General features: G+C 37.7%; 1 protein-coding gene across 1 annotated transcript; it reads right to left on the bottom strand.

Moving 5' to 3' along the window:
• Positions 1-12: 12 nt before the first annotated feature.
• On the bottom strand, positions 13-6,066 carry MPHOSPH8 (M-phase phosphoprotein 8; the record flags this gene model as incomplete). The annotated part of the gene is made up of 5 exons (XM_010166550.1): positions 13-138; positions 591-839; positions 1,967-2,063; positions 4,159-5,013; positions 5,911-6,066. Coding segments are annotated over 5 exons (1,483 nt in total), but the record flags the coding sequence as incomplete, so codon positions are not given.
• Positions 6,067-10,204: the final 4,138 nt, after the last annotated feature.

Below are 10,204 nucleotides of genomic sequence, written 5' to 3'. Positions count from 1 at the left end.
CCAACTACTCACTACTTGATATCGGTTCTGTTGACACATGATTCTCATCTTCTCCATCAAGATGCTTCTGAAAGTCTTCTAGTGTCAGCCATTCTAACTGCATGTCCATACCTAAACTCAAGACTTGTTGCTTGCCATCTGTCATGTATTTGATTTTATGGAAGAAAAAAAAAAGGTAAAAAAAGTAATAAGTAACTTATGCATTTCCAAACTATTAATTGCTTGCCATTGCTTCAATGATCAGCAGCTTAACACACTACTACCTCTCATTCAAACAGACTCTAGAAGTCAGCGTGAAATGGTTCCAAACAATGGAGGCTACGTTATGAACTGACATAAAATGCTTTTACTTGAAACAAACTGTTTATTTGTTGTAATAAATTAAGCTGAAGCGATAAAAGATGGTGAACACTTCCTTACAGTAATAGCAGAGACACAGCAGGAACACAGTGAAAAGTTACCAGCGAGTTTCAAAATAAAACATCATTTCAGCCTCCTGGGGAGACAAGAATTGGAGCACTAATTTTTTAATGGAGAAAATATTAACTGCCAGTGCTCAACCTTCCCCTGCATTTGTTTCTACTGCTCACCAGAGTTCTCCATTTGACACACATCCACTACTTCTCGATCACCTTCTGCAGCAATGTAAGTCCATGTGTCTGTTTCATCTCTTATGTTCCTCCTCTCCTTGTACACCTTGCTGTCTTTTGATTTTAATTCTTCTATGAATTTATATTCTAGCGAAGATTCTTCTCTTCTGCAGTTATTCTCAGAATATTCACTTTTTTCTTCTGAAGCTACATTAAACAAGTCAAATGCACTTTTGATGTCCTTAAAGCCTAGAATATTAAGACAGTTACCAAGAGTGACTACTTGAGCCACCAAAGACTGTTACATAACAAAGTTTAAATGACTGACCAGAGTCCATTTAGAAAAGGTCTGTTCTCTTTCCATAAGTTAATCATTGCTGAAGCATAGGAGCAAGCTTAACAACACAAGCCAAAAATCGGGGAGAGCCAGTTCACCTCCAGCTACTCTGGCAAGTCTGAGTTCTGACTGCTTTCAACACAGTACCATCTTCCTTTTAAGAAATAAAGTTTAGAATGATGCATAAACTACTATTCTGAAAATAGGGTTCAGTACTGGTGATGAACAGACGAAGGATACATGCATTTTAGCATCGACGCTACTTTCTCTAGAGTAGCTCTAAGAGCACTTTTTCTGTGAGAGAAAAATGTTTCTCTAGCAACAGCTATTTCAAGCATCATAGCTCCTCCTATATCCACTCATGATTATTAAAGGTGGAGTTACTTACGTTTCCTCAGTTCATCCTCATCAGAGTAGTGAGGGAATTTATCCTGAATAAAATCATCCGTAATTTTACTGAGATAGAGAGTGGTAACACTAATACTCCATTATACTATTAAGAGTAGAAATAAAACCTAGACGTTCTTCTCCATGTATCAAATCATCCAGTTCTGGTGATATTTTAAGGGTTGTAAAATATAACTCAGCACTGCAGCTAAAGCAAGAGGCAAGACGTTTGTCTGACGGGAACCTCTACTAGTTTTTCTGAACATACAAAGTGTGTACTCACAGTATCACCAGAACTGTTCTGGAGATAGCCAATAGTTGGGTGAATTCCTCTAAAAAGACTACTGTTCCAAGCCACAGAAGTACAGTTGACAATACTAAATGAAAAAGGGTAAAATCTTGACTTGTCTACAAAAATGTTAGAGATTTCTATACTCTTCCATGCCTCATACATGACAGTACATACAACATTCTCATGAAGCATATATTTAACAAAGCCATTGAACAGCAGACAACTACTTCCTAAAACCAAAGCAGAAATTCTTCTTTCTGGTATGTGTTACAAAAATATACAATATCTGCTCTTGTCAAAATAAGAGGAGAATGTCCCAAAGGATCTTTCCCTTCTCTCTATTAAGCAGTTAGCACTTACTTTTTAGGCTCTTTTGTTCTTTCCTGCTCTTTTCTTCTTTTTCAGACTCTTTTTTTTGAGATTTTTCTTTTATTTCAGTTTTCTTTACTTCTTTCTCCTGATATTGACAACAAAGATCAAATTAAAGTGGCAGAGAGAGAAATAAAGTAAAATAACCTCTTTTCACCATTCCAACAGTAGAATATATTTAAAACTAATACTACTGAAACCTGTATATAACAGTCTTGTGGACATTCCTAAGAAAAGAATTAAACAGGTGAGTCAGGAGTTAAGTCTGTGAAGGCTTCCTCCTTAAGAGCTGTTATTTACAAAATAAAACAACTTCAATTCATATTTTTTACTACATCCCAGCCATGCAAGGTGCTTTATGCCATGAGGTGCAGATATGCCAAAACCAGCATTTTGAAAGAAATTCAAAATTATTAACTTTTCATTTGTTCCAAATACTGAACCTGAATTTAATTATTTCCAAGTATTTAACACCTTTGTAGCATCATATTCAAAGCAGTTGTGATAGCACTGGCCTGAACCTTAACTGGGAAAACATGACATTTACATACAGAAGTTTCCAAGTTTTACAATTTACATACACAGAATGTTACAGCAACAGTCACTTGTGAAAAAAAAACACTCAGGAAAATCCACCCAACCCCACCATACCCACACAGAAGATGGAGCTTAGCAAGATCCAGTATCACAGAAGAAATTTACGGTAGATGTAGATATAGAATCAAATTAGCCAAAATAGAATTCAACTGCTTCCACCTAAGGTTGCCTTTCTCCTCCTGTAATCCTCTCTCTTCATTCAGATAGCAAATCCCAAACTGCAGGGCAGGTGGGACAAGGCTCCTTGGCATGGCTTTGTATCAGCCCCTGACATTAACCTGTGTATGGCAGCAGAGCTGAGACACTTAGTCATCTAATTTTCCCCTTCCCCCCAACAAAACCTCAGCTTTTGATCACTGACATGATTTAACCAGTAGCACCAACAGCTGTCAATCCCAGCAGATGCCCAGGATTTAGGAGACCCGTAACTTACTAAAGAGATTACCAGATTTTTGCTACTCAGAGTCTGTTAAAATCAGTACTCCTGAGTTCTATTCCAGATTTCCAATACTGATCAGATGCACAATGTACACTGCACATTTATTTATTTATACTGCAGCATAAATTGACACCACAGTGTTCTGTAATCAGAGCTACACAAGGAAAGACAGGTAGCTGAAAAATACACAATGATTTTATTTGAAAAGAATAATCTGCCTGGGCCAACAATTCAGTGAAGTCATATAATGCAGTAAGTATCAAGGTGTTCTGGCTGCAATTCTGTCACAAATCAGAAAGGGGTTTCTCTGAGCAGCCAAAGTCTTATGAACTGCAAACTGTATTAGAACAGTCTGAAGCAGCTAAAAGAAACATTTCAGAAATACTGTTTTTTTTTCATTTACCTTTACCATCCTGCTTTTCTTAAAACACTACTGCAATAAATAAGGAAAAAGAAATATTACAGCATTTGCTTAGCTCATTTCTTAGAACAAGTACAGCATTTGCAACTAATATGAAACCATGTCATGAAACTAAGCATTTTCTAAGAGCACCCCAGAATTCTAATAAGACAAACCAGCTGCACAATTATCCGTGAGACCTTGGTTTAGAAATGATTTCAGCATTCCAATTCCCAGGTAGGTGCTAATGCGTGTAAGGTATAATGGAGTGGCAGGCTTTTGAGAGAGATCAAGTGTCTGTTGTAGCTCAGAAGTGCACTTCCTTGTGCAGAGTTGCACAGGTAGCTGCTCAAGACTCAATGTCTTACTACACAAGTAGAAAACAGTCAAACTAAGGCAACTGTTGAAGGTGGGGCGAAAAAAGCTAAAAATGACAGCATGCTTTGGAGGAACAGTAAATTTCATTCTAAGTAAGTACACATAACAGGAGAAATTCCTGCTTTCACATTCAAAGACACCCTTCTTTCCCAGAGTTCCCTCCTTTATAGTGTTCAGAATATACAACTTTTTCAGTCTCTCCTAGACATTGTGCAGTTGGCCTTTTTTTAGCTTCATCCAGCTCATTAACTTTTAAATTTTTATTTTTTCCTCTCTGCCATCATGAACAGCAGCCTTTTGAGATATCTGGACCTCAAAGATGTTTGATTCAATCCCCAGCCCCGACCCCAATGCCTTAACATTGCTTACCTCCCCAGGTGAATCAGCTGACTTGCGCCCGCTGTCATCAGCGCTCAATTTCAAACCCCTCTGCCCTGGTGAAGGAGCAGGTGACACCTTCTCCAACTCTCCTGGCACTATTTTTACTTTTTCTTGACCTTTCTGCTTTTTGTGCATGCTCTTCTTATCTAAATAGATATCTTGAGTTTCCACTTTTTTACCTTCCTCTTTATAATCTTCAGTTTTCTGATTTTTTTTCTTCTTTCTTTTAACCTTAACATCAATACTATCTTCTTCATTACTTGCTGATCCATCAAGATGCCTATCAGCAATGGAATCTCTTTCAGCAATTTCTTGTTCCAGTCTCTCTTCACCACTTCCTACCTTTTGCTTCTCATCCTTATTTTCAGAATTTAAGTCTGAACTTTCATTATCAGTTCCTTGAGAAAATACATCATCTAGAGTACTTGATTCTGAGTCAAACTGAACATCTCCATGCTTCTCCTTCCGTGACTTTTTAGTTTCTTTAGAATCTTCTTTAGATTTTGTTTTTAAATCTTTAACGTCTCCCTTCTTTCTCTTGATTTCTTTAGTATCTTCTTTCCTTTGCTTCTTTGAGTCCTTTGAATCCTCCTTGGTTTCTGAAGTCCTTTTTTTTGGTTTTGCATCTGAAACCAAAGTATCTGAGGAATTTTCACATTCTGTCCTGGGTTTTTCTTTGAGTTTTGCAGACTTAGACTTTTTCTTCTTCAGATCATCTGGACTTCTATCCTCTCCACCTTTTGACTTCTTCTTTTTCTTCTTTGGTGAAATGTCATCTTTTGTTTCACTCTGCCAGTCACTGTCAGATTCTGCTTCAAATACATCATCATTTAGAGACAGTTTCTAAAAGGTAGGGAAAAAAGAAAAGATTTCTTTCCCCATTAAACTGTATCACTTTGGTGTAAACTACACAAAAATGGCAGTAGTGGTGCTTTGGAAAAGTAAATTTTTAAACACTTTAATCTTTTTATCACTGCAGATATAATTCCTCATTGTCAAACTGTAAAATTTGTAATACAATTCTAGCTCGTGTACATGAACTGCATTACTAACTTCCTGAATGTGAATCAATAAATAAACAAGCCAAGTAAACCAATTAGACATCCAACAACCAGATTCCAGAACAGAACTAAATCTGAACTATTTTACATTTAAGATAATTAACCTGATTTTGTAAAATTTACCTATAGGTTTCCCAAAAGTAGGGTACTTGTTTTTAAAAGAGATTCTTATGCTTCATTTTCAAATTGATTGAGCAGTCAAAAAAGAAAAGAAAAAGCCATATGCTGTCTTCTTGCAATTAATTTTTCTGTATTCCTATCTTATCAGATTTAATGGTTAACATGTAAAAATTCACCAACCTGCTATACAAAGCAGAAGGGTGAATTGCACAGTGCCCAGCTTCACTGACAAGACCATATGCATGTGGGTAGGTAAAGGGAGTTATGCTGTCAAAACCAAAATTACCATCCATCATTTATATAGTCCCATTAAAAACTGAAATAAGTTTAGATGGATTTAGAGTCTACAAGCAAACTTGTTAATTAACAAAAGAATCTCTAACTAGAGAGCAGCAACAATATTCAGTTTCACATGAAACAACACACTTTTAGATGGAAGAGATTCTTTAAGACTTCTTAATTCCATATCCCAAATGTCTTCCCTTCTCCCTCCTCAGCACTAGCAGAGCCTAGATATGGAATATATCTTCAGTGTAAGACACTGGAAGGTGAGACACACCTGTATTTCTTTTTTAATAGGTTTAGGCTTATTGTCCACAATTTTTTTTCTGAATTCAAGCAGCACTTCCTTGCAGTCTTCCAAATGAACCTCTGGTTCCCAGGTATCATCATCAGACGTATATCCTTTCCACCGTACTTTGTAGAGAATTTTACCCTGTAAAGGAAAAAATCCCAACATTTAATAATATACAACATGGTATTGCATCTACTCGGTTCCTGAGGATCTCACAATTTTGTGTATATAGAAATTAATATAATGGGAGTTCAATCCAATGCTGACATAACAATTCCTAGAATTATTTCCATCTGCATCACATACTGAACTAAGTAGGATGTAAAATGTTTCAGCAGTTGAAGTGGTTTTAAACAAAATATTTGTAATATCTAGAATTTGTTCAGAAACACAGCTACAATGTACAAATCAAATTCCCAGTCATTTTACTGAAATGGATTTTCTGACAGTTATGAAAGTAATTTTTTAAAAGTTTTAATATTTCTTCTACAAAAATTTCAAGCTTGAATTGCTTCTCTATGCTGAAAAAGTTGATGTAAAACCTCCAGATTTATAATGCGTTAACACTATTCACCTAGTTTTATACTGGAATTTATAACTTGTGTTAGATTTGTACTGATGCCACTTTTGATAAACTGAAATACCAACAATCAGAAAAAAAAATACACCAATGAGATTGAGTCAAACCTAGACAAAATCTGAGTGCGTGTGTCTCAATGGAGCTAGTTAGAAAGATCTTGGTAAAAGGTTATATACAAAAGCCCCAGACCTATTGTTTCAACAGTATTTAACTTCACTATAGAATGAAGTTGTATCTTTTAGTCTCTATCTTGTTTTTTCACTAGATTATAAAGTCTTTTACCATTAAAAAAAAAAAGCTTTCCACCAAATTATCTCTTGCCTTTCTCCTAAATAAATTAAGTAGTCTGAATCCTTATGTTTCTCAAGATGGACTCCTTTTCTTGCTGAGAGGCAGCTTATTAGCTTGGACTTAGCATGTTGCTGATACAGCCAGGCAAGTGGCAAACTCAGGGCCCCCTGCACCAAGCTTAACTGAAAGCAGAGACATGTCCTATGAAATCAATGTGGTCATCTTTATTGATTAAACCCACACTCTCTTTAAATAGATGTATGACAACAGCTAGCATCACACGAAAAATCCATTGTCCGTATTAAAAAAAGCTAATAATGAATACCAGGCAACACAGCCATTTCTGAATTTATTTTCTAAATTAAAAAGTATTAGCAAATGTACTAAGGAAAGCACCTTTGGAGAGGCAAAATAATAGTACCTCTTTCTTTCAGAAATAGATTGTTAATGCTCTAAAAGATCCTACACTACTAACCAAGCCTGGAGAAGGAAAGCTTCAAAAGAACTGCCATTTCACACTATTAAAGGTACTGATATCCATAAATTTACATTTTTGCCTGAGCACCATTACCCTTTTACCAATTATATATATATATATATATATATGCGCCATTAAACTTTAGCAACCAATGCTACTTACAGTCCACGGTATTTAGCTTCACAGACATAAATAAATAGCCTATATTCAGATATATTAATGTAATACATCTCCTCTTGTAATTTATCTTAACTATACACTCTTCAGGACTTAAGTTTTCAAAATCATGCTCACTTGTCTCTCTTTCTTCTAATCAGGTTACTCACAAAATAAGTGACTAGTAACTTTCTTGTTACAGTCAGAGAGTAATTTAGGTTATAAGGGATCTCCAGAACTAACAAGTAAAATGCCCTGCTCAAAGCAGGACCAGCTACATCAGGCTGCTCAGAAGTCTGTCCAGTCAAATCTGCCCTGAAGTCTATTCGGATTTCCCTGTGTTCCAGCTTGGGCCCACTAACTCTCTCAGCCTTTCACTGTGCACCTGAGAAGGGTCTGATTCCATCCTCTCTGCACTCTCCCATTAAGTAGATACAGATGCCACTACGATCACCCCTCATTCTTCTCCTCTTACGGCAGAGCAAACCCAGCTCTCTCAGCCTCTTGTGCTTCAGCTCCTTAAACTGTCCTCATAACCTGTCACTCCAGTATGTCAATGTCTCTTCCATCCTGGGGAGCTCAGAACTTGACACAGTACTCTGCATGCATCTCAGCAGTGCTGAGAAGAGAGGAAGCATCTCCCTCGATTTGCTGGCTACACTCTCGGATGTTCCTGGCCTTCTTTGCTGCAAGAACTGCTGACTCACGTTCAACTTACTTGTCGGTGGGGACTCCCAGCTCCTTTCCCACAAATCTGCTTCTTAGCCAGCTGGCCTCTCACCTGGTGCTACAGGGTTGTGCCATATCAGATGCAGGACTCCAGGTGGCTGCTGCAGAGTTACCGTTACGCCCTTGTAACTTGGGTACAAAATGAGTTAGAAGTCCTTTTTCAATTAACTGAGAAAGCTGGATAAAATAAAGTCTAATGCAAACGTCAGACTATTTGGTTGTTGAATGATTCTACATCCAGTACATAGACAGTGATACAAAAATGTAGCTTAAGTGATTGATCATCATACTAAAGACAAATACACAGCCTTACATGCAAGTTATTTTCCTCAACACTGTTATTTCTTTCTTCTGTATCACTTACAAATAATAGAGCACTTCCAAGCACATTTATACTGCTGTAGCTTCTACGAGAACTAGTCATGGGCTAGAAACAACTGCTATGGAAAGGGGGAATCGCCACATCGCTGAAGAGCAGAGTTAAGGTTACCCATCTCCACTGGGGAATGTCACAATTTGCATAGAAGAATTTTAGTGCAGTGTGAGGCTCTCTAGATATACTGAGAGGCAACACTTTCAAACTTGGATTGCTTGTTCTCTTAAGTAAGACATGTTAATGTCTCATTTCTCAGTCTAACTCCTCACCCCAACCCCATCCCAGGAGTGCTGTCTCTCATGCTACCACTACTACAGCTCCAGCAACATCATGACTAAGAACGACAAGAGTGTCTCTGTGCGATGCTCTCCAGCTCTCCTGCTTCTGCAGCTGAGACACAGAAGCGCACTACCTGGGCTTATGCTGTGCTGGACAGTGGCCGACTCAGTGTATCTGCCTGGACTTTGTATCACACTTGGGAACCTCCAAGCTGGGAATCACTAGTCTGAAGCAGACTGCATAAAACATACTCCACTGAATGTAACACACAGCTTTTTTCAGCCATTTCGGCAGTCAGGACTGGGCAGGAGTATCTGTCTTGCCCTGTATTTCTGAAGCAGAGGAGCACGGCCCTCATTGAAGAGCAACGGAAAGGAAACCTGATGCAACTGGAGCCCACACTACAAAGCCACAACCAATACATACAGGGTAAGGCACACACATACAGTAAAGCTAACTGCACTGACCCAGCCTAGAAACCTCAGGCACACACAGCTCAGAACCTGCTGCAGAATGGGCTGTTTGGAGAAGGAAGATAAAAAAAAGGGGGCATAACACCTTTTTACCAGCATATACCAATGACATTTTTAAGAGATGGTACTTGATGTGTCCTAGTACTCTTTAGAAGTGTGTGGAATGGTATGACCTCTGACAATATACATATTTTAGGTTCCATCACTTTGGAGGTGGGGAAGAAACAGAAAAAAAGGAGTCCTCTTGTTTTCAAGCCTGACATTATTTTGACCAGTATTTCATACAGGCAAAGATATAAATACCATATTACTTCAAAAGCATAACATTCTCAAGCCATCAAGGTATTTCAACCTACTCATGATAGCACCACAGATATGCAAGAAATTCTTGATCTGAAGGTTTCAAAGCCCTGTTTTACACTAAACAGGCAGAATTCTATACTATCATGTACCTGACTGAAGTCTAAAATGAAACCCTTAAATTAGTTAAAATAAACAACTTTCAGATTTTTTCATTAAAAATCCCCAACGTTGTATTCGTTATTTTTTATATTTGAGGTTTAGGAAATTTTAGAAGAACTTCAACAAGTCTAGGCTGCTTTCAAAGAAGTTCTCAATTACATTCAACGCTATTCATTTCTGCACTCAAACACTTTACATCAAAACACTACTGCAGCTCAGCCATAAAAGCAAAGAAGAGTTTAACAATGCAGACAAAAAAAGCCAAACAACTTTAGTAAAGATACTCTAGATTTAGTCTCTTTAGTCAAAGCTGTAAGATACAAAAAGCTCGCTTGCAACATTATGCGCAGCATGTTTAACTTCCAGTTATAACGGAATTAGTATTTGTGCGCGGTTCTGGCCCAAGCAAAGAAGAATCGCGCAGGAAAACCTGCCCCGGGAGCAGCCCCTGCCCC

The sequence above is a fragment of the Antrostomus carolinensis genome, unplaced genomic scaffold, assembly GCF_000700745.2.
Source record: "Antrostomus carolinensis isolate BGI_N321 unplaced genomic scaffold, ASM70074v2 scaffold39680, whole genome shotgun sequence".
NCBI lineage: Eukaryota > Metazoa > Chordata > Aves > Caprimulgiformes > Caprimulgidae > Antrostomus > Antrostomus carolinensis.
This window is presented reverse-complemented; position numbering and strand designations above follow the sequence as displayed.